The sequence below is a fragment of the Balaenoptera musculus genome, chromosome 1 (assembly GCF_009873245.2).
Source record: "Balaenoptera musculus isolate JJ_BM4_2016_0621 chromosome 1, mBalMus1.pri.v3, whole genome shotgun sequence".
Classification (NCBI taxonomy): domain Eukaryota; kingdom Metazoa; phylum Chordata; class Mammalia; order Artiodactyla; family Balaenopteridae; genus Balaenoptera; species Balaenoptera musculus.
Genome location: NC_045785.1, coordinates 85997266 through 86023580, shown reverse-complemented (window position 1 = coordinate 86023580; position 26315 = coordinate 85997266). Strand labels below are relative to the sequence as shown.

The following is a 26315-nucleotide window of genomic DNA, read 5'->3' as shown; positions in this document are numbered from 1 at the left end:
AAGAACTGCATGTGTTACTCATTTGTTGAAACCTGTCACTGGAGTTCAGGAATTTTGAAATTCATCAAAATCTTGCTGGATGCCTACTGTGTGGTACAATTCTCCTGTGCCCTGGCATTCATTACAGATGGGAAGAGAAACCCTCAGATTAGGTTTACATGTATCAACTCATTTAATCCTCATATTAGCCCTATGAGATAGATATTATTAACCCCACTTTACAGTTTGAGGAGACTGAAGCATGGAGATGTGAAAGCACTTATTCAATACTGTACACCGTGAGAATGACGGAGGTCACGACTCAACCCCAAGAGCATAATTTTAAAGCCAGACTTCTAAACATGTTGCTTTTGTGATGAAGTTTACAAAATTTCATCCAAATATTCAGTTCATCTGAAAAACTACCAAGGTTGATGCACCCTACTATAAAACTAAGGGGGAAAATCCAGTGCAATAATAATTTACAAATAACAGAACAAAACATTGACCCATCTTCAGTTTATGAGTCCATTTTTGTTCACCTGTTCAAATTACTGTTAAGTACATTTATTTAGTTTTCAATTTTAATTTTGAATTTTTTTCTTTTCTAAAATTTCTTTTATTTTTTTTAAACAAATTCAAATTTCCTGGTAAAGTTCACATTCTTATGTATTTTTTGAACATGTTCATTATAGTTATTCTAAAATCTATCTTTGATAACTACACTTACTGGATTATGTATGCATATCTTTATGTTTTCTGAGTTATTGGCAGTTCTTAGTTCTTAGTTAATGAGAGGCCTGGGCTTCTTTGATCAAAAGCCAGGCCTTGTATATGAAAATTTGTAGATGTTGCAGTTGACTTATAATCCTCCACAGAAGGTTCACCCTATCATTTGGGAGGTAGACAGGAGTGAGACCTTATCACCTTCATCTAAATCAGGCTGGGTTACATGTCTACCTCTGGTTCGCCCCACTTGCAGAGTACAGCCCTCCAGAAGTTTCAGCTGTATGCTAAGGTGTTTACTAGGACTTCTTCTTCTTCAGCTACTCCTGTACTCCAGTTGTTTCTTCTGGCCTCTCAGAGTGCAGAAAGCTCCCTTCTGCTTTATAGAGATTTGTTTTGTTTATAAACACTGTGTCTCTCTAGTCCTAGAAAATTAGCTAAAATCTCTCTTTCTGTCTCTTCTGAGCTGTGGTCATCTATCTACAAGATTCCTCACTCTGCTAAGAAGTGGCGAATTCCCTCAGGGTAAAAGTAACTCCTAAACTGTCATCTCACTTCTCTGCTGTTCCCTTTTTTCTGAGATCTTGACTCCTCTAGTCAGGCTTACTTCAGAGGCTCTCCAGTGCTTCCAACATATTTTTGAAACGTTATCCTTCAAAAGCTAATCTATCATAACCAGAAGCAGGTGTCATAAATTATCTACTGAATGTCTATGTGCCAGGTTAGTGCTCACTGCTGGTTATACAATGGTAACATGTTTCTAAAAATATTTAAAACAAATAGTTAATAAGTTATATGTGTGTGTTTTTATATATGACATATCCTCTGACTCAAGAACTAATGTTCCGCTGACTAACATGGAAACGTGACACACATGGTAAATGGCTTCGTTAATAGCATACACAGTATGATGCAGGAGCTCAGAGGAGGAGCAATTAACTTGGACCAGGGCTGGAGTAGGGAAAGCGAGTCAGGAATGCTTCCTAGAGGACCTTAGACAGGAATTTCAAAGACTGAGAAAGAGTTAGTCAAGCATAAATTGCCATTGGCTTGACCCTGTATAACTTCTAAGTATGCTAATACTTAAAATGTACTGCTTATTTCTATTAAAAGCACAAATGGATTTGAAACATTAAAAATATGTTTGAGGATGTAAAAGTTAGCTTAAAAATTTTAACCATGCCAATTGATTTCTCCGTAGGTGTTCAAAGCAATGAATATCCCACAAATCAGGAATCATTTTCTGCCTCCCCCAGAAAAAATGCCTGAAGCCTATTCTGCAAAGATTGCTCTTTTGGGTGCTGGGCCTGCAAGTATAAGTTGTGCTTCCTTCTTGGCTCGATTAGGCTACTCTGACATCACTATATTTGAAAAACAAGAATACGTTGGTGGTTTAAGGTAATGCCTACATTTATTTCATGTTCACAGTGTCAAAAATGATGGGGTAGGGGCTTCCCTGGTGGCGCAGTGGTTGAGAATCTGCCTGCCAATGCAGGGGACACGGGTTCAAGCCCTGGTCTGGGAAGATCCCACATGCCGCGGAGCGACTAAGCCCGTGCGCCACAACTACTGAGCCTGCGCGTCTGGAGCCTGTGCTCCGCAACAAGAGAGGCCGCGATAGTGAGAGGCCCGCGCACCGCGATGAAGAGTGGCCCCCACTTGCCACAACTAGAGAAAGCCCTCGCACAGAAACGAAGACCCAACACAGCCTAAATAAATAAATAGCGTTCCCTTTAAAAAAAAAAAAAAAAAAAAAAAAATGATGGGGTAAAACGATTATGAATATTGTTGGTTCGTAATCGTATAGGAACTTCAGGCTCACAGATGGTATTTTAAGTGTTCTTTTTCCAAATGCTCAAATTTTGATTTCATTATTCACTTTAAATTTGCAGTTGGCTTTAAGCAATATTTATTTTAAAATTTCTCTGTCTAGTTCTGTGAATTTAAGAGAAATCTCAGCAAAATATTTTATGAATAGAGGAACCAATCATATGAAAGTTTATTTCAGGACTTCCCTGTCTGTCCAGCAGTTAAGACTTTGCCTTCGAATGCAGGGGGTGCGGGTTCAATCCATGGTCAGGGAGATAAGATCACACATGCCTCGTGGCCAAAAAAACCAAAACATAAAACAGAAGCACTATTATAACAAATTCAATAAAGACTTTAAAAAAATGGTCCACATCAAAAAAATCTTTAAAAAAAAAAAAAGAAAGCTTATTTCACCCCTGTGAATCTTTCCTTTAACGTCAATATATATATGTGAAAATTATGCAAATTAGAGATGGGGAAACCAAACTCCACAGAATATAGGATGATTCATTTTGTGGTGTACACAGACGTTCTGTCCTGGTCACGTATTTTCATTCTCCAATCTCTTTAAGTTTTGCATTTGATTACAATTATGTTAGAATCTACTAAAAATGTTCCATTTTAATGTACATTTATGCAGTGTTTATCTCATAGATACCATATTATTATTTGCTATTAATCAGCATCATTATTAAACCAGGATTCAGTCACATAATCATTTATTCCCATGAAGATTCATACACTGAAATGGAAAGTATTCACTTTGTATCTGATTTTCAGAAATTCATATCAAGCTTAGAAATTGGATGGAGTTTGCTTTATTTAAAATAAATGGAACTCTATAGAATATACAATGGAGAAAAGGCAATCTCTTCAACGACTGATGTTGGGCAACCTGGACAGCTTACATGTAAATCAATGAACTTAAAACACTCACGCCATATAGAAAAATAAACTCAAAATGGTTTAAAGACCTAAATATAAGACATGACACCATAGAAGTCCTGCAAGAAAACAGAGGCAAAACATTCTCTGACATGAATCTTAGCAATATTTTCTTAGATCAGTCTCCCAAGGCAAAAGAAATAGAAACAAAAATAAGCAAATGGGACCTAATCAAACTTAAAAGCTTTTGCACAGCAAAGGAAATCATCAACAAAACAAAAAGACAACCTATGGATTCACAATAAGGAAATGGGATTTAAGTGAAATAGTTTTAATCATAGAAAATATTTTGAGAACGTGTGTGATGTAACACAAATTTAAAGTGTGGTACCTGTAGCATAATAAACTAAAGCAAAGTTTTATCGGAGTATGAGCATCGTGCTTTAAAAAGAATGGAAGGAGGTTGTTACTGGTTAATTCCATTTAGATGAAAGAAACATGAACATACAAGAACAATTATTTTTTTAGGTTATCTGGGCATTCCACTGATTGTACTAAAGGATTTGTGGCCACAGGGAAAATTTCTTTCAAAACTTTAGGTTGTTAAAAGAGCACGTATAGAAGAATGAAAGTCTGTTTTTATAAGTACAACAAACTTGGGAAGTAACCGTTCCAATTAAATTCCATCTTCTATCCTTGTATCCCCTTTCTCAACATGCAGTCTTGAGGGTAATCTCCCTCCCTTCCTCCCTCCTTCCTCCCTTCCTTCCTTCCTTCCTTTTTTATTTATTGATCTCCTACTATGTGCTAGTCATTGTCTCTGGCCCTAGAGATACAAAGGTAAATAAAGCAAAGTGCCTGTTCTCATGGGGCTTTTCTGGTAGTGGGGGGGTAGAAAATAAAGCAACAATAAACCAAATATAGAGTATGTCAGGTGTTTATAAATGCATGAGGGGGTTTCAAAAATGGCAGTTTAGTGCTGTCCCTAGAGCATTTGATATATGGAATAGATAATTTTTAAAATATGGTTATCCTCTAGTCTGTACAATAAAATAATCTTCAAAGAGAACTATGTAATAATTGGTGATTATAATTATTTTTATTCACTCCCCTAAAACAAAATATTAGCAATTAAAACAAAATAATTTCAATATTAAAGGTATAGTTCACAGTTTCACTATTTTAAAGTTTAAACCCAAGTTAAAAACTTCTGGTCACACAAAATGATAGAATTGAAGTAGATTCATGTTGCTTCATGTGTTATCATTTCATCAATCACAGATCAACTGTTTAAACATTGGAATACGTAGTCTTGCAGGGGTGGAGACACATGCTGCCTATGGCCATTGGAATGAGGAATATGCTTGTAGGTGAATCAGCATGTGCCAGTGGCTGCTGTTTAACTGGAGTTCTCCATATTAACTGTTCTGTAGAACTCAGTTTATTAATGAATGGGTAATAAAATTGGGATTATTTAAAGCTTACACATTTTTTTAACATCTTTATTGGAGTATAATTGCTTCACCTTCGATAGCTCAGCTGGTAGAGCGGAGGACTGTAGACCTGACACATGTGGATATTTATTTTAAAAACATTTATTACTAGAACTCTATAACAACTGTAGCCATTATTTAGAATTTAGATCCACCAAAGAGTTTTTTGGGGGGAGACAGTGTTTAGAATATCACTGACTTGTTTAGAGTTACCTGCTCATGGTGATAATACAAAAAGGCTTATTTTTGTCAGTTTTATAACTTTTTAAATCGTCTAAAAACAGTGCACCTCCTTATTGCCTGCAGCTGAACTTAGTGTGTTGCTGGTAAGGGAATAGAGTACGAGTTTAGGGGTTGAGTGACTCATAGGAAGGAGTTGTCTGAGGACATGTGTTGGGGTGGAGGAACCAAAGTTTAGTTTGGCGTATAAAAAATTTGAGATACCTATTAGACGTCCAAGCGAATATAAAGGTCTGGAATTTAGGTTTGAGGATAAAAATGTGGGTGCCATCACATATGGATGGCATTTAGAGCTCTGAAATACGGAGGAATTTGCCTGGTATCTGGGGTGGTAGTGTTCCTGTTAAAGCCTGCTGACAACCCTCTGCTCCATTGCCCATCCCCTGAACACAGCATGTACACTTTTTTTTTTCCCTCCTCCCCCTTCTGTTCCTCCTCCTTATCATTTTCGTCATCTTGAGATGCCTCTACTTGTCTGAAAGCTGATCATATGTCACATTTCACCTGATGATCTCATCTTGCAATAAGCTAATTCTCCTTTGAAACACTCTCGTTCACATTTGGTATTTTATACTTGTCACGTTGTACCACGAGAGTGTGTGTGTGTGTGAGTGTGTGTGTGTGTGTGTGTATCGCCCATCTGTCTGCTGACCTCATCTACTGGTGAATATAATTGTGTCATGTTTATAACAATCAATAATTACCTCCTTATCCCCTGCCTACTTGATTATGATCAAATCTAACTCTTTTTAGTATCTCCCATTACTTTTATTTCCTATAGAAGATGCTTGGAGATGTGATTCTCACACATTTATTCATAACACATGTGCTAAGTAGGTGTGGGCTACAACGCTTTCAGGGCAGTATGTGATTCTAAGCGGAGCTGCTCAAGCCCTAGCAGCCTGGCATTCCATTTGGTCTGCTGGTTACTTCAGCTTTCAGAGTTATACTTCCTCCTTGCTCCGGTTTCTTCTTGCTAGGTTGAGTGTGTTCTCCTTTTTTTCTGGTCAATAGAAAAATTGTTCCTGCTTCATTAACCTGCTGTTTCAGAGCTGTATCTTAAATTAGAACCATTGACCTAAACTAGCATCATTTTTTTTTTCTTACATATTGTATACTTCTATTCAGAGCCCATAAAAATCCCAAGTCAGAGGAAGGTACTCAGCCTCACAGTGTATCTGTCTGTATTTAGAGGCTCACCTTGCTGTGGTTGGTTTATTTAGCTGGAATTTTTGCTTTCCCGTCTAGCCTTTTGAGGACTTTCATCAGACTCCAATGTTAGTCCATTTTCAGTCTCTCTTCCGCAGACCCCCAGGCCTATCAAGATTGGGTGTCTGTTTGTGCCTACTTATAATCCATATTATTTAAGAATTTTTCTCCTTAGCCTCGGAAGGTACAGGGAGGGGAAAAAAATATCCTCTATCCTCTTAGGTCAGTAGTTGCCTTGTGAAATAAACTAACATAAGACAAATTAAGGAGAAAAACAGTGTTTATTAACACATGTATTGTACATACATGTGGGAGAACTCAGTGATGAGTCATTCAGAGAAGGGGGGTCAGAACTTCAGGTTTATGTAGCATCTTAACAAAGAATGATATATTTGTGGAGAAGTGACAAGACAAAGGAAAAGGGGTTTATGCTTTTAGGGACAGCAAACTGTGAGAAGGTAAATATATGGGAGAATCTAATGGAACATAAGAGTTATTTAGTAAGGCTTGTAATGTAAATTCCTCTTGGTGCCCATCTTTGGGCTGGTAAGGGTCTACAATTGTTTCCTGGTGATTAAGAGTTTTGCCCTTCTTGGTACAGGAAAGGAAGACACACCGTTGCGAATTTATGTACTGCTTTTTGGCAGATAATAGGGGACCGAAGAGCTTTTCTTGTATCTGTTTCTTCTTAATTGTCTTCAGCTCAAAATAATCCTGTGCCAAAGTGGCATATTTGGAGGGGCATATTTTGCTACCCTACAAAGGCAGAGTCCTGTGTGGTGCCCAGAGCATTATGATAACCGCTGAGGTAGTGTGGTTGGCCAAAGATCAGCTTAGGAGGTTTTTCTCTCTTAACCTATGCGCTAAATCACTCTTATGTATCATCTTACACCCTAACTAGATAGAAAGCTCCTTTAATTATAGGGCCTTGATTTTGTACTGTTCACTACTTTGCATTTTCTATAGCACTGAGCATGGTGCCTTGCTGATTGATGTATGGAAATTAATTGAATAATCAAGTTCTTAAGTCACCAAAGAATGAAAAGGCTACAGATGCACTTTGGAAGACCTTGCACTGAATGATCCAGAAAGTTCATCTTCAACAGTTATTTATTTATTTTACAAATCAATCTCTATAGTGCTTGGATATAGCTCTTTCACTGAATGTACTACATTCTGTTGTAATGATCTGTTTATATATCTTTGCTCACAAGAATGAGAGCTTATTAAAAGTGGTAATTTGGTCAAATTCACCATTAAATCACTGCAGCTAACACTGTACCTGGTACTTTGTAAATGCTTGTTGGATGAATAGATGAATGACTACATGAATTGCTATATATTCATGAACATATGTAGCCTTTTTATTGCTATAAGATATTGAAAAGTTATTTGAACTTACCTTTAATACTATGTATGAACTATTAACTCTTGAAGTGATTGTATTTGAAGACAGAAAACAATGAGCACTGATATCAAACAGGATTACTTTTTAATGACTGAATCCTTTTGGGACACATTGCTTTCATAGAAGATTGTTTCACTGTAAAAATATTCTGTAGATCACATTACGGAACTTATTCTGTAATGTCCTGAACAGCATGGTAATACAAAGTTACAGATTTGAATTTGAACAAGCTAGAGGTATAGTTATAGAATATATGTGTGTATGTACATATACATATATGTATATATGATATGTATATTAAACACTATACTTTCAAATTTTTGTTTTTTTAAGATTTTCTTTTCTTAGGAATTTATAGAAGTGTTAGTAAATAAATCAACTAAATACTGTAATAAACTTAAAAGTATAGTCCAATTGTCTACTCACTATTTGTTTTTCATTGTTTTTATTTACTTTTGCATCAGTTTCTACTGTTTCTCTTGTAACCCATATCATATTCTGTCATGCATATAAAAATGCATATAAAAATGTGATATGATATCACATTATGTGATATGAAAATACCCTCAGAAGAGATACTTATTCCTTTAATACTGATCAATAAAGACATGTTGCATTTTTTAAATTGGTGATTTTCCCACAAATGCTTCTCGTTTTTATTTTCAGTATTTCTGAAATCCCTCAGTTCCGGCTACCATATGATGTAGTAAATTTTGAGATTGAGCTTATGAAGGACCTTGGTGTAAAGGTAAGTGAAAAACATAACACTTACATGTGTATTGCTCCAAAAGAAAGGAGTAAGCTCTACACTAAAGATTAACAACAAAATGTCACACACTTTAGGAAAGAACAATTAAAAGCTACACCAGGCAGAAGCAGAAAGATGCTTCTCCTTGCTTAGGGCATTTGTCTGTCTACTGTCTGAATGCCACTAGCCTGGAAAAGGGCAATCAATAGTTCTCATCTGGCACGCCTGCATGTGATTAATTGTCTGTAAGAAACAAATTCTTAAATTGCTTTAGGGGTTCAGTGCAGCTAATAGAAGGATTTGGTTGCTTTAATCACGTTTTTTTCACGCAAGTTTTGTGCACTCTGAAACATTCGTATTTCACAATTTGGAACATAATTTCTTATAGAGGTTTATTTTATTTACTATATGCGTAATGTCAATAGTGTTACTGTGATAATCCTTTTTCAACATAAACAGTTAATCAGCAAGGTAGAAAGCAACAGCTCTGTATTTTTAATTGTTTTGTGAAATAAATATTGTGTTCTTTTAAAGATGGTCAAAAAATTAGTACATTTTACTTTCGTAATATAGCTTTAGATATTCCTATTCTTTTGTATTATTTAAGAGTATCATACTCTGGCTCTTCACTTGAACCTATTGCTATTTTTATTTCAAAAGTTTTACCTTTCTGTAATAGCTATAAAATAATAGATTAACAGAGTGCTATGATTTACATAATACATTCTGTAAGTACATATAGGAGCTGTTTTGAAAAGTGCAAACTATTCATGGCTCTTGCATTTAGAAATAAATATTAAAATAATCAATAAAAAGGGAAACACTCAAAACAGTATTTTGTGCATTTACACTTATAATTACATCTTATTTGGCAATGGTTAGGCGATGAAATATTTACACATAATCACCAAACAAAAAATCTTATAGCAAGTATGCAGTACAGATGTGCACAACTTTATGAAAACAGAATTCAAAAATAGTGTTCAAAATAGATTTAAGGGTGATTACTTGCTTTATATAAATATATTCTGAAAAGTTCTTTAAATGTATTTCATTTTGAATGCAAGTTCTTACCTAAATCTCATTAGATAAGGACATGATTATTGAGACTTCAAACTAATATATTAAGTGATACTTCAGATTGAAGATGAATCAAAAATTAAGACACCTCTGAATTCATCTTATAAGTAATTACAAAATTGCATTTGATTTCTACTGTACCAGATATATTGCATAAATTAGGGCATACCCATTTCTCTTACTAGGAAACTCAAAACATAATAGTATTCAATGCACTGAGTGCCAGAAAATGTACATTTCAGCTACAATTATGCCACTTTCAAATTTTATAGTCAGATAACCTTGACAAAGTCAATTAATGTCCCTTGCCTTGGTCAATATTTGTTCAAAGGGAAAAGTATGCTACTACAATTTGTGTAAAATATAAACATATCTGCTTATATATGCCTGGAAATATATGTGCTCTGGAAATGTATAGAATCTGATAGTATAGATTGCTTTTGGGAAGGTGTATGAAGGAGTTTATCACCATTTTGTACATTTGAATTTTAAACCCTATGAACTTATGAAATTATCAGGAAAGAATTAGAACCTGAATTAAAGAGAAGGTTAATACTGTCTTGTCCATCACTCTGAGGAGAGACAGTAATGAGGTTCTTTTTCAGCTTTGAGGACTTGTATCCATTGATGAAATACTTGCATCTTTTATGACTTATCAACTTTATTCATGAAAGGATATATATTTTTAAAAATGTTCTACACTTGTTACCACATTTTTCTCATCACCAAATTCTTCTTATAACCTGCCTTCCGTTTTTACCTCTCAACTAACACTGTATATTTTAAAGTCAACAATAATTTCCTGGCAATGAAATGAATTTTTCTCTGGGTTTATACTGTTTGGCTCCTGTGCAGCATGTGATATATTCTGATATGTATGCATGCATGTATCTATGCATGCATGTTTGTTCATGTATGTATGTATTTTTAGCTTTCATGATCTAGCATTATCTTGGTTATTATCTGATTTTTTTCTCTTTCTAATAGGTTTGTTTCATTTATTTGATAAATAATTACTGAGAATTTACTTTTGCCTAGAGGTGTGCTAAGGACTTGTCTAGAACCATCTTTCTTTTGAACTCCAGTCCTGTAATCTTAATAGTTTAATGAACACATTTATCATCCAAATAACATACACTCATCATATATAAACTTAGTTTAATTCATCATCTTCCCTCCCAACTATGTCCTTCAGCTAAATTTCTCGTTGAGTAATTTCAATTTATTTCATATCTAATAGCTGATAGATTAGTTCTTGTTTATTCTAAGACGAATTTTTCCAGTCAAATATTGTGTCACAAAAAACCCCTCTATTTGTATTTTATATATATATATATTTTTTTCTTCCACTATTTCATTGTCACTAGTATGTTATAAAAGTGGTAATGCATGGCATCTTTTCTGATCTCTGAAATAGCATTTTTATCATATTGAGTAAATGTTTTCTTTTTCTAGACTTAGAATAGTAACATATTCTAAGTTATTTTGTTTTATTTTAATGGAGGAGGGGTGTTAAATTTTTTAATTGCCCCTTTTGAAAATCTGTGTTCAGATAATGTATTGAGTTATATTAATCTTTGCATTTCTGGATTATATACATCTTGCATCATGTTTTATTATATCTGTACATCTAGAACTAGGTTTGTTCTATGAGTTTTTTTTAAAAAATTTCTTTTGCATTCACTTATTTATGCACTGAATATTAAAACTGTAAATACAACAGGGAATAGATTCTGTTGCTCGCTTTATAGAGTTTCAAAGCTACTGAAAGTCTGTCTTTGTTTTGCTTTATTTTTTATTTGTTATCTTTGTGAGTTTTGGTTATGCTATAGATTTTGGTTATAGATTTATGCTAGCTTTATAGAAATAAATTTCCAAGCATTTCATTATTTTATTATTGGTAAGAATATTGTCTTGATACTTATATTTTTGCTAAATTTGAAAATTTTATCCATCTGATTTCAGTCTTTTTATGAGAAACAGAACATTGATGTTTTAAAAAAAATCTTCCACAGTCTTTCCACCTATTTTATTCTTATGCTAATTTGGTCAGTATATATTTTCCTAGAAAAAATTTCTGTTTCATTGAGACTTTTGAATTAATTAGCATAGATTTAAACATATTATTCTAGTATACAATAAAAATACCTCATCTGTGCCTGTGATGGTATTTGCTCTCGCATCTTAAAACTTATATATTGTGTGTTCTTAACTTTTTTTCTTGATAAGACTAGATAGTGGTTTCTCTAGTTAATGTAATCTTTGAAAGAATCAGGTCTCAGAGTTTTATGTTTCCTTATTCACTAATTGCTGACTCTATTAATTCTTTCCCCCTGCTATGATTACACTTGCTTGTTATTCTTTCTCAACCTTTTGAGTTGCATACTGATTTAATTTTTATTTTTCTAGGTTGAATAATTTTTCCCTTTTAAAACAGAGTTTTTAGGATAATATTTTTATTTGCTTCTGTATTCTTGTGATAGAATTCAAATTTTAATTTTTTACTTTACTTATCAGCAAGTTATAAGATTTTCAACTTATCAAGTATACTCTCAACTAATTTCACATCAAAGGATTTTTCCTAGTATAATAAAAATATTCTTTAGAGGAAATAGCCTCTAAGCTGTTATATTTTTATAAAACTATTTTAGAATAAAAATTTCAGCATAAACCACTGTCAATTATTTTTAACCCTAGGTAGACTTTAACAAAGTCCCCTGTGATATTTGTGTCTGAAAATGTTACCAGTCTTTTAGACTAAATACTCTTTTCTTGTTTTGCAATTCAGAATTTAGGTATATATAAATATTCTTGTTTCATAGTCTTTATAATATTTCTACTGACTTTATTTTTTAAAGCTAAAAATGTAAATCCCCATAAAGATTTTATATTTTTCTAAATATGTTTAAAATATGTATATTTGTCATTTTTCAATATTTTGACAGAATTCTACTTTGATTAAACTAAATTTATAATCGCTAGGAATTTGTCTTCATAATTTGAACAAAAATATCTGAGATATCTTTCTTTTTTTTTTTTTTTAGAGTTTTTTTTTTTTAAAGAATTTCACTTTTATTTATTTATTTATTTTTGGCTGTGCTGGGTCTTCGTTTCTGTGCGAGGGCTTTCTCTAGTTGCGGCAAGTGGGCGCCACTCTTCATCGCGGTGCGCGGCCTTTCACTGTCGCAGCCTCTCTTGTTGCGGAGCACAGGCTCCAGACGCGCAGGCTCAGTAGTTGTGGCTCACGGGCTTAGCTGCTCCGCGGCATGTGGGATCTTCCCAGACCAGGGCTCGAACCCGTATCCCCTGCATCGGCAGGCAGACTCTCAACCACTGAGCCACCAGGCAAGCCCTGAGATATCTTTCTTGATAAATTTTCTACATCATCTTGTTTGTCATTATGCTTATTTGCAGCAAGCATTTCCATATTATAGGATGTTACTGAAAACTAATATGAAGTCATATTTTATGTCTACTGGAAGGCGAGAAACATGTACATTAATAGCCAACAAAATAATTTTGTGTCTAAAAAGAGCTGAATTTATTTTTTAAATTATTTTATCTTATTTTCTATGTTAGAGATTCTGGATATACTTGGTCTATTTAGCCAAATTTTCTATGAGAAAAATGTGAAGAGCATGTACATTATTATCTGTATTTTTTAATAATGGGTGTCACATAGTTCGTTTCAAAAAAGAGTTCCACACCAAAGAAGTTGTAAACCTTAATCCTACATTAAAATTATTATTATATGTATGAAGACATATTATGGATGCATAAAGAGAGTTTTTGTCAAGTCCTGGAGTAGATATTAGGTGGAACTTTGGCTCAGGGCTTATTATATTCAGCCCTTCTATTGAAATAGTAATAACTCTTACACTAAGCTTGATGTGGAGCGAATTTTATTCTGAATTTAGCTGGGATGTTTGAGTACCCAGGCATATATTATTAAAGACATTAGAGGGACGTTAATATATGCTATAATCCATATCTAAGAAAATCATGACAGAAAATATTACATATATGAAAAATGTGGGAGAAAAAGGAGCAAAAACACAAACAAAATGCCCATAATGTGATTTTTCTACCATCATATATATTTAACAAATAATCTTAGGACTTCATAGTACATCAGCCACAAAATGTTTTTGATGTCTGTAGTTGTCATATAATCCCAGTTTTAGTTAAGTTTTACACGTCTTGGTCCAATTTCCTAAGTCATAATGTAAGCAAAATTTTAACATTTTGTCAAAGAATCTTTCTCCTTGTTCTTTCTGAGAGTGAGTTTTTGATTTGATGGCAAATGTTTGGGGGTTTTAGGCTTTAGAAAAGGGAAATTTGACTAGATTCCCCAACATAGGGAAGAGTTCTTGTGCTTGCCACTCCACTGGTTATAGTTTTTATTGCTTTGTTCTCATTTGCACCATGGAGCTACTTACTGCACAGTTATGGTTATTCTCCCCCTGTCCCACAGTGTCTGGCTACAGTAAGTAAAGTCTTACTGGTCCCAGTCCCAGTAAATTAACACTAGGAGTTAAGCTACTTGTCTTTCCAGTTTTTGATACACAAAAGTATAATTCAACTTTTTTGATTCCTCAGTTGCACGCTGTTGCCTGCTAGGGTGGAAACAGACTGAGAAACGCAAAATATCTGTGCATCCTTTATGTTACAAATTCCGGGACATGTTCACTCTATCAGGGTGGAAAAATTGGGATATTTTCAATCCCGTTTGACAAATCACATAACGCCACTACTCAACTACGCACACGCACACACACATGCATGCACACAAACACTACCTCAGGAAGGATGGGGGTCTTTCTTCAATTTTTTTGCTGAGTCAATTAGTAAACCAAACCTAAAGTCAAGTATTCTGAGTATCACTTCCACTGATAGACCCATTGGCAGGGCACTCCACTGCTCAACTTTGGAAATTGTAGTATTATTCAGTTTACTAAAATTTTATTTAGAATATTTGGACCTGTAGTTTTCTTTTATGTCTAACCTTCATTGTATATTGGTATTGAGGTCATTTCAAAAAATAAGCACTAGAACTTTTTATCTTTCTTTATGATCAGAAATAGTTTAATAAAAAATCTACTCTTTGAAAAATAAAATTCTAAAGCTTCATTATCCATTACTTTTAATAGCATCTAACTCTACTAACTCTAATAGTAATACCCACTATTAGATACTTAGTATTAAGTACTTTTAATAATATGTGTTTATTTAATTGTCCAGTTTATTTCTTGGTATTTGATATGTTCCAGAGTTCTGAATATTAGTTATTAATCTCACCTTGGTTGTCCCCTGGTTGTAAACTTTCAAATGGTTCCTTTATCTGCCAATAAAATTAGAACTAGTATTTTAGTAAAACAAAAATGCCCTCCTATGTTATATGCAAAGTCATTTTATCCCCCTACTTTCTCTTTCTATTCTTTGCTTTGCACTTTATACTCCAGAAACACTACATTTTCAAGTAGTTCTCCGCATGCAGTATGTTGTTCTGTGCCTTTGAGGATGGTGCTGGTTCTGCCCTTCATTCTCAAGAGACGTTAGAGCATAGCTGTTACACGTGCTGGTTCTGCAGTTAAATTACATATTTGACTTTGGTAAAGGTTGTCAAAGCTCTCTTGTCCCTTACTATCATCATCTGTAAAATGAGGATAAAGATAACCACCTCATAATGCTATTGTGAGGATGAAAGAAGTCCATCTATGCAGTATTTAGAAGAGAGTCTTGCACTTAGTTAGGTACTCTATGCAAGTTAGGTGCAATTATTGTTTTAATGGGTAAACTTTGTTCTTCTGCTATGAAACAGTTTAGAGACTTTTGTTTTTAGGAACATGTTGACTTCAGAACTCAAAGAAACCTACCAGACATTGTGCTTCCTTATTTATAATGGTAAATGAGTGCAAAATTGCAGCAAAGTCATGTATTTTAGAGAGTATATACTGGCACATACCTGAGAAGTAGACCCCTTTACTTCACTCAAGTGGCTAGTCCCTGATCTTCATAAGGTTCATCTTCCGCCCTGTGGAGGGCAGGCATATTAAAGTCTCCGGCATACTAGCTACCCCTTGCTTATGCTGTCCAATCTGCATGACGTTCTTAGTGTAATGGATCACTATGATGTTCTGTGGTATGGCCAGATCGTTTCAGATTATATATATTATTACAGAAGAGAGTTGACATATTCCTGAGGCAAACCTGTAAATGAATATTCTTATCTTTCCCCCATGAACGTGAACTGTTTCTGATCCCTCTTCCACAGAAACATGATGAAAAGTGTGCATTCATCATATCAATGGCTACGTGCAGTGTACCTGTGGCCTTACTAATCTGCAATAATACCACATCTGTCACAGACACTGCAGTCAGGGCTACACTTTGGTCAAGCCTGCAGGAGTTTACAGTCATTCTCCAGAAATCATCTAGTCTCAGCAGGGCCAGACTGGGAAATAAAACAGAAGTATAACATGGACCACCACCATCTTTCCCCATCCCACCGACTCCAGGCTATCATTGTGGTTGATTTACTCTCTCGACCAGGGTTTCAGAAGTTTTCTGGCCTTCCCAATATTATAGCTATAATAGCTCTTACTTTGCAGACCAGAGACCCAACGTGGGGATTCTTTCTACTGACATGTATAACAATTTTTATTATACACTTGGAGACTTGGGAATAACCGCTAACTGGATCTGTGATCCCCTTAGGCCCACTGTGAACCAGACTTTATCCAGGTTCCATTTTTCACCTTATCACTGTAGGTCCCCACTCTTCAGGTATCAATGTCAGTGAAGAACCTTGTCCAGTGTCCTTGAAATGTGTGATTATTCCCCTTTCCCCAGTGTACGGTCACCTGGGTAAATGGCTATAATTCCCTTTGGAGAAGGAATAGAGGAATCATTATAGTATTTACTTGCCAGGATGCTTCAGGGTCTTTCTTTCTAGGGACCTGACCACCTCTTCAGTCAGCAGATTCAAGATCTGAAAATAGGCTCATGTCTGGGAATTGAGCAAAGTACTGTGATTTTTAATAGAAGTATCTACCCTCTGACTCTTGACTTTACTCATCTTCCCTGGACAGTGTCCCCTACCAAAATCCTATCCATTTTTTAAGATGGCTTTATTGACAGGGAACTATTTTCAATATCTTACAACAAACTATAATGGAAAAGAATTAAAAAAAGAATATAGATATACACACATATATATGTTTAACCAAATCACTTTGCTATACACCTGAAACTAACACAATATTGTAAATCAACTATACTGCAGTTTAAAAAGGGCTTTATTGAAATCCCACTACTTCTCTTTTTTCTCATCTATATGACCACAGCCAAAATGAATTTCTCCATCCCTTGAGTTCTTGTAGACATGTGCTGATCACACTCTGTTATTTATTATACTTATTTCTGTACATCTTCTGCACAGATCTTGACTGCACATTGAGGCAGAAACTGTCTCATTTATCATTTTATTCTTTAAAATGCCCCACATAGTGCCTTGAACATACTAATTAAACTGTGAAAATCTACTGACTTGATTTTAAATACACTAGCTTTTCTTCTGGTACTTAATTAAAAGGCAAAAATGCATTTAGCTATGAAGTAAAACATGTTTGTTCTATTTATATACTATTTAGTATACATAAGCCTATATACTAAAAGACAAAAATATTTTCATATCTATATATGGAATCATACATATGTGTATATGGAGTTTTTATTATTTTTGATGTTAAAGATTAAGGTTTTAGTCATTCAAATGCCAAAATACAGTTACCGAAATGTTTTTTCTTACAGATAATTTGTGGTAAAAGCCTCTCAGTGAATGAAATTACTCTTAGCACTTTGAAAGAAGAAGGGTACAAAGCTGCTTTCATTGGGATAGGTGAGTAGCTTACTTTAAAATATTTTTCTTCATAATATTTTTTTACTTCCTGATAATATCCAGAAGAATAACTACCTTCAGACATTTTCATGGTAGAAGTTGTGTTTGTTCAGGGAGGAGCAGACAGAAATGAATGGCCAAAGAAAATTTCCTATTTTGTAACGTATTGTACTGCCTCACCTCATTATGGATTGACTTTGGCAAGACTGTCTTTATCTTCCCATTCTCTCACCATACTCTCATCACCAGCGAACATCTAAGAAGCAAAGTGTTTTCAAGTCATGCCACAGAAGCTCAGAATTTGGGCTTAGAAATATCTTGATGCTGTAGCTTTCTCTTTATGATTAAACAAATTGGTTAAGTTGATATTAAAGGAGAGAATTAGCTCATTTTCTTTTTCTATTTTTTTCAATATTTTCTAAAGACTTTTCATATTTGGCTGAGTTTTAAAGATGTTTAATCATAGTTCTGAATGTCACATGGACAGTGTATAACTGCTAAGGCAATTAATGTATCTTATGGTTCCATATTTTGCCTAAATATCCCACGGAGATTGAGTTTTCTAATACTTTTCCCTTCCACTTCCTGTATACTGAGAAACCAGAAAGAGCAAATGGTTGATTTAATTTATTCTTTGTCTTATGAACTTTGTATTTATTCTCTTATATGATCATACTATGAACAATTATGGCGTATAAACTAAGTGCATCCTCATGTCTTTTAGTTTGTCTCCTCTCTAGTTCATATTCTTTGAATAGGAATGTCTAATAAACCTGCACAGAGGTGAAAACTGTTCCATCTCTTTAAGTAATCACACACTGGATAACATTTGTTTTAGGGCTCTCTTTTTTCATAGTGTTTCTGGAGTAAAATAATCAGGAATGCTTTACTGCCTACTAAATTTTCTTATCAGGACGGTATGTGTTCTCTTACTAGATAATTGATACCAAGTCTAAGACCATCTCTGTCACTCCCTTTACTTAGATGAAAAATTATGAAGAGGAAGATAAATTTTCCTGCCTTCTAGCTCCTAAATATCTGTACTGACCCTCCTTTCTTTCAGAAACTTGAGTGCCATTGTCAGCAGTATTTCCCTATGTTATCTAAGTACAATAATCATGTGTAGATACGAAGAGGAAAGAGAAAATATCTAGAGATATATTCTCTAGGTTCCATTTTTAGCAGCACTACCCTTGATTTTGGTTTTATTTTTCAACATTACATTTGTACTGAGAATTTTACTTAAAGAAATTGGGCAAGTATTTTTTGATGTATATTCTACTAATAACCAGCAAAATTGGATCAGTAAGTTGCTGTTACTCTCAACAAATGTGTATTAAAAAATGTTTGGTTAATAATAAATGAAAAATTTAGTCAGGCAATAGAGCTGAAACATTGGCAGTGTTTTCAAATAGCTATTTGAAATTCACCATTGTGGTTTCCTACAGCAGTTGTATGTAAAAGATATATTTTCTATTAATGGAGTTGTATATGCTAATGCAATTTAGTGTATCTCTATGAACTTTGTCTACAAAGAATCTCTGTACTGAAGAGATAAGGGGCCAAATAAATAACCAATACATTGAAATATCTCCAAATTAATTGCTCAAGAAGCAAATTATAACAAAATTTGGAAGAGCTGAATTTTATCACTCTGAGTGTTTTCAGCCATGGAGATATCTTCCATCTGCAAGAATCAGGAATGTTTCAGAGTTTTCTTTTCTTTTATTCCATTAAGTCCCCTTACATATGTTATTTGATAGTGCTACATCCCATTCACAATACTCCATTTGACTCTGCACTGAGGTGTGAATAAAACATTTAAAATGTGAAGTCCTTTCATATTTATGTTTCTGTGCATTTTCATGCTGAGAAGTGAATCTTTTGACATTTTGGTATAGTGATGTGTAGAATGCAGTTATGTTCTATTTCAGTATTTTGTATGAAACGTATACAAGAAAGTTTCATTTTGTCAAAAAAAAAGGATCTGTGTGTAGAAGACAAGTAGCCTTATTCTCCAGGAAGTATTTATTTGACACTCTTGATTGCCGAGTTGGGAATTTGTGACCTTTCTATTACCGTATAACTGCCTATTACTTAGACAGCCTCACATCCTTACATGCTTTTGTTCATTCACCATGCTTCTATGTTGTAACTAAACTTCACTCACTTTGTTTATCTCCTTTTTCCCACTCAGTATAGAGGAGTACATTTTGGAATAGGAAATCTACATTACTTAGGATATAGGTTTGGCCACTTTAAGAAAGGAAAATAATAGAGGCTTAAATAAGATATAAGTTTAGTTCTTTCTCATTTTAACAGTATGAACCATCCTCAACACCTAACTTCCATCTTTGGTTCTCAGGTGGCCAATATTTCCACATTCCTGCCAACAAAAATTGGAAATAAGGAAGGGGACTCCTTTCCTTTTAAGTTTATGACCCAGAAATTGCACATATCACTTCTGTTTGTATCTTATTGTCTACATCCTTGTCACATAAACATACCTGGCAGCAAAGGATGTTGGGACATAAAACTTTTAGCTGGGTGGACATAATGCTCCATTAAACTTCTATTTCTATAGAGAAGGGGGATAATAGATATAGAGAGAGGAAAAAAATACAGGTCTCTGCCATACATGTGCATCATCATTTGTATCTGACACATGGAATCCTTATTGAGAGAAATCAGTAAAGCAGTTAATAGCAAAGAAAAAACTCTTGGAACTTAGTACTTGCATGCTGGTTACATAGGTTACTTAATGATAAAAGAGTATTTTCTCCTTCTGTAATTGGGAATACCGTATTATAGCTCTTCTGTAATTATAACTACTGTCTCATCCTATGTTAGTTTGTCTAAAAGAAAAAAAAGTTATTTTTTAATTAAACATGACTTATTAAGGATAGATTTATAAATCCATTGCATTAACAGAAGTGTGTTCTCATGTTTCCTGATTTTTAGTATTGTGTATAATATTGCTGGTGAAAACTTGCTCACTTTTAGGTTTTTCCCTAACTAATTCCAGAATCCATTAAGGAAATTATCTCATTGTGTGTACATCATTGTGAGACTGAAAGAGTACGTCTCTTTACCCATGAGATGTTTAGTTTTTTCTAAGTGAAATAAAGGTAAGTGAGATAAAGCTCTGTGTCTTATTCAAACTGGATTTAGTTGTCTTTGAGATAATTGGTATTTTTTTAAAAGACTCTAAATTTTGGGTATTTTTACTGAAATAAAAGCACCGGCACAGTGTGTTACTTTCAGTATTCAGAAATAGAGTTAGAACATCCTCTGTATGAGGTTTTTTCAGAGTATTTGATGGCTTTCTTTGGTTGGTATTGAAATCAATATAATGGTTTACAACCATGATTTTTTTATTATTAAAAAATGAGCACAAACAAATAGAAAATATCAAAAAGTGTGCTGCACATTGTTGTGGTGTTACTTTGCGAAAAATATTTTTCCATCATATGTGTATTTGTTTTTGGTGCATGTGCTTGCACGTGCATACTGCATTATATGGAAAATATGTTTTTAAGATGTGGCTTAATAGTCAGTGCTTGAAAGCCACTGCTCTACGTTGTAAAGACCCTCAAGTACTAATTGCTTTTTCCCCATAGTATGCCCAACACCTCTCAATAAGCAGCTGTTGAGTGAATTAAATAAGTATTGAGTGACTACAATGTTCTAGGTATATATTTTTTTTAAGTTCTTTGGGTGATTATATTCTGGAGCCAATCTAAGCATCACTGTTCTAGGTGACTGAAGAATTGAATCCTTAATCTTTGCTTCAAAGGAGCCTATTTCTCTTCCCATTTCTGATTGTCCATTTTATGGTACTTTACCTCTTATATTCTCACAAAACATGGCAGTGATGAAAAGGCTAAGCAAGCATGTCAGGGAAAGAACATCCACTAAGACACCCTCAGAAAAATGGTAATACTTTATAGATTCTTCTGGCAAAGTATTTTTTTTTCTGAATTTTTGTTTTTAATACTTGAGAGAGGGAAGAAATTACGGGGTGAATACCAGTAAAATCCATAATTACAGTCACAGTAGATACAAAGGAAGCAGAGGCTGCAGAAAGATATTATAGAGCTGAATAGTCTCTGTCTCACCACTATATGCTTTACTTGTGTTGACTCTTGAATTCACTTCTCACTATCACTATTCGCCTCTCTTCATATTACTAGACTACTCCTTAGCCTCCTAACCAGTCTCTTTGGCCACTGTTAACCACACAACAGAAATAGTGATCTTTCTAAAATTAGATCTCATCATGTCATTTCCTCATTTAAATCGCCCCTACCCCCCACCCAATTAGCTCCCTATTTCCTTCAGGATACAGGAAAAACTCCTTAGAATAAGACTTTCAAGGCTCTTCATGATTTATTCACAACTTATGTCTTAGTCACTTATAAAATTGAGTGTTGCAAACATGTGAAATGTTTTCACTTTTACCTCATCTCAATTTTTTTAACTTGGTTTTTGGACCTGGTGTTGCTTGGATCCAGAACTGTCATTATTTTCATATTTGAGTTCTTCCATATCCTTTTTTCTACTTCATGGAGTTCTCTCTACTTGTGATGATCCACTCCCTACCTTCACTCTTTAGCCTGGATGAATGAAGCCACTTCCTTACCACCAATCCTCACACCATTATGTCCCTGTTCCCTCTCTGGATGTTCAGATCGGATTTTAGCACTTATTTCCATGTATTATAATTGACTGGTTACATGTCTGTTTCTGCTAGTAGAAGTTAAACTCTTGTAGGCTGAAGAGTCTGTCTGCCTTACTCACTGATAAATCTTCAGTGTATAGTGTAGTCCCTGGCACATAGTAGAAAGTCTATAAATATTTTTAAATTATTGATTTTAATGCAACTGTTTTGACTATTTGCCAAAATAAATTGATAAGATGTTAAAATATGTTGGCAATTCTGGAGTATTATAATATTAACCAAACACAAGGGGAAATAGCTACTACATAATTTTAAAGTTGGCATTACACTATAAATGAAATAAACAAGTAGGAATAGTGATATGACTGGTGGTGATAATGCTAGTAGTAGCAGTATTAGCTAAAATATTCCATTCTCAATTTTTAATATAATTTATGACATTAACTTTTAAAATGGCCCTTGAGGTAGATATTATTAACTCTATTTTATGGATAAGAAATAAAGATTAAGCAAAGTTAAAGAAAACAAGTAAATGGCCAACAAAACATGGAAAGTGAGTTATATAGAGAATGTAGGAAAAATGTAATAAATGCAAACATCCATACTTCGACATAAAAAGCTGTTTCAGGGGAACCTACAAGGTGGTGGATGAGTAAGACATGGAGATCACCTTCCTCCCCACAAATACATCAAAAATACATCTACCTGTGGAACAGCTCCTACAGAACACCTACTGAATGCTGGCAGCAGACTTCAGACTTCCCAAAAGGCAAGAAACTCCCCACGTACCTGGGTAGGGCAAAAGAAAAAAGAAAAAACAGAAACAAAAGAATAGGGATGGGACCTGCACCTCAGGGAGGGAGCTGTGAAGGAGGAAAAGTTTCCATGCACTAGGAAGGCCCTTCATTGGTGGAGACGGGGTGGGCCGGGGGAAGATTTGGAACCATGGAGGAGAGCGCAGCAACAGGGGTGCAGAGGGCAAAGCAGAGAGATTCCCGCACAGAGGATCGGTGCTGACCAGCACTCACCAGCCTGAGAGGCTTGTCTGCTCACCTGCTGGGGCGGGCAGGGGCTGGGAGCTGAGGCTCGGGCTTCGGAGGTCAGATCCCAGGGAGAGGACTGGGGTTGGCTGCATGAACACAGCCTGAAGGAGGCTAGTGCACCACAGCTAGCCGGGAGGGAGTCCAGGAAAAACACTGGACCTGCGGAAGAGGCAAGAGACCATTGTTGCTGGGTACTTGAGGAGAGGGGATTCAGAGAACCACCTAAACGAGCTCCAGGGGTGGGTGTGAGCCGCGGCTATCAGTGCAGACACCAGAGATGGGCATGAAACTCTAACGCTGCTGCTGCAGCCACCAAGAAGCCTGTGTGCAAGCACAGGTCACTATCCACACCTCCCCTCCCGGGAGCCTGTGCAGCCCGCCACTGCCAGGGTCCCATGATCCAGGGACAACTTTCCCAGGAGAACACATGGCATGCCTCAGGCTGGTTCAGTGTCACGCCGGCCTCTGCCACCGCAGACTCACCCCGCATTGTGTACCCCTCCCTCCCCCTGGCCTGAGTGAGCCAGAGTCCCCGAATCCGCTGCTACTTTAACCCCATACTGTCTGGACAGGAACAGACACCCTCAGGCCACCTACGTGCAGAGGCGGGGCCAAATCCAAAACTGAACCCCAGGAGCTGTGTGAACAAAGAAGAGAAAGGGAAATCTCTCCCAGCAGCCTCAGGAGCAGCGGATTAAATCTCCACAATCAACTTGATGTACCCTGCATCTGTGGAATACCTGAATAGACAACAAATCATCCCAAAATAGAGGCAGTGGACTTTGGGAGCAACTGTAGACTTAAGGTGTGCTTTCTGCATCTAATTTGTTTCTGGTTTTATGTTTATCTTAGTTTAATATTTAGAGCTTTTTATCACTGGTAGATTAGTTTATTGATTTGGTTGCCCTCTACCTTTTTTTAAAATATATATATATATATATATATATATATTTTTCCTTTTTCACTTTTTGTGAGTGTGTATGTGTATGGTTTTTTGTGTGATTTTTCTTTTACCATTTTGCTTTTACCATTTGCCCTAGGGTTCTGTCTGTATTTTTTTTTTTTTTTTTTAGTATAGATTTTAATGCTTGTCATCATTGGTAGATTTGTTTATTGGTTTGGTTGCTCTCTTCTTTCTTTTTTTTAAATTAATTTTTAATTTCTTTATTTTAATATTTTTTTATTTTTTACTTTAATAACTTTATTCTTTTCCCTTTATTTATTTATTTATTTATTTTTTCCTTTTCTTCTGAGCCGAGTGGCTGACAGGGTCTTGGTGCTCCGGCCAGCTGTCAGGCCTGAGCCTCTGAGGTGGGAAAGCCAAGTTCAGGACATTGGTCCACCAGAGACCTCCCGGCCCCACTTAATGTCAGTCAGCGAGAGCTCTCCCAGAGATCTCTGTCTCAACACGAAGACCCAACCCCACTCAACGACCATCAAGCTCCAGTGCTGGACACCCCATGCCAAACAACTGGCAAGACAGGAACAGAACCTCACCCATTAGCAGAAAGGCTGCCTAAAATCATACTAAGTTCACAGAAATCCCCAAACACACCACTGTATACGGCCCTGCCCACCAGAAAGACAAGATCCACCCCCACCCACCAGAACACAGGCACCAGTCCCCTTCACCAGGCACCTACACAAGCCACTGAACCAACCTCACCCACTGGGGACAGACACCAAAAACAACGGGAATGACGAACATGCAGCCTGCGCGAAGGAGACCACAAACACACCAAGTAAAACAAAATGAGAAGACAGAGAAGTATGCAGCAGATAAAGGAGCAAGGTAAAAACCCACCAGACCAAACAAATGAAGAGGAAATGGGCAGTCTACCTGAAAAGAATTCATAGTAATGATAGTAAAGATGATCCAAAATCTTGGAAATACAATGGAGAAAATACAAGAAACGTTTAACAAGGACCTAGAAGAACTAAAGAGCAAACAAACAATGATGAACAACACAATAAATTAAATTTAAAATTCTCTAGAAGGAATCAATAGCAGAATACCTGAGGCAGAAGAACGGATAAGTGACCTAGAAGATAAAATAGAGGAGAAAACTACCACAGAGCAGAATAAAGAAAAAAAAATGAAAATAATTGAGGACAGTTTCATAGACCTCTGGGACAACATTAAACGTACCAACATTCGAATTATAGGGGTCCCAGAAGAAGAAGAGAAAAAGAAAGGGACTGAAAAATATTTGAAGAGACTATAGTTGAAAACTTCCCTACTATGGGAAAGGAAATAGTTAATCAAGTCCAGGAAGCACAGGGAGTCCCATACAGGATAAATCCAAGGAGAAACATGCTAAGACACATATTAAACTATCAAAAATTAAATACAAGGAAAAAATATTGAAAGCAGCAAGGGAAAAGCAACACATAACATACAAGGGAATCCCCATAAGGTTAACAGCTGATCTTTCAGCAGAAACTCTGCAAGCCAGAAAAGAGTGGCAGGACCTGTTTAAAGTCATGAAAGGGAAAAACCTACAACCAAGATTACTCTACCCAGCAAGGATCTCATTCAGATTTGATGGAGAAATTAAAACCTTTACAGACAAGTAAAAGCTAAGAGAACTCAGCACCACCAAACCAGCTTTACAACAAATGCTAAAGGAACTTCTCTAGGCACGAAACACAAGAGTAGGAAAAGACCTACAATAACAAACCCAAAATAATTAAGAAAATGGGAATAGGAACATACATATTGATAATTACCTTAAATGTAAATGGATTAAATTCTCCAACCAAAAAAAGTAGACTGGCTAAATGGATACAAAAACAAGACCCGTATATATGCTGTCTACAAGAGACCCACTTCAGACCTAGGGACACATACAGACTGAAAGTGAGGGGAAGGAAAAAGATATTCCATGCAAATGGAAATCAAAAGAAAGCTGGAGTAGCAATTCTCATATCAGAAAAAATAGACTTTAAATTAAAGACTATACAAGAGACAAAGAAGGACATTACATAATGATCAAGGGATCAATCCAAGAAGATATAACAATTGTAAATATTTATGCACCCAACATGGGAGCACCTCAACACATAAGGCAAATGCTAACAGCCATAAAAGGGGAAATCGACAGTTACACAATC

At 35.5% G+C, this 26315-nt stretch overlaps 1 protein-coding gene across 1 annotated transcript in view; it reads left to right on the top strand.

The window, feature by feature from the left end:
- DPYD (dihydropyrimidine dehydrogenase) overlaps nt 1-26315 on the top strand; it is a 794060-nt gene that overhangs the window by 228677 nt on the left and 539068 nt on the right. The window contains 3 exon segments of the mRNA XM_036825276.1: nt 1907-2103; nt 8416-8497; nt 17390-17477. Coding sequence (XP_036681171.1) covers nt 1907-2103; nt 8416-8497; nt 17390-17477 — 367 coding nt within the window.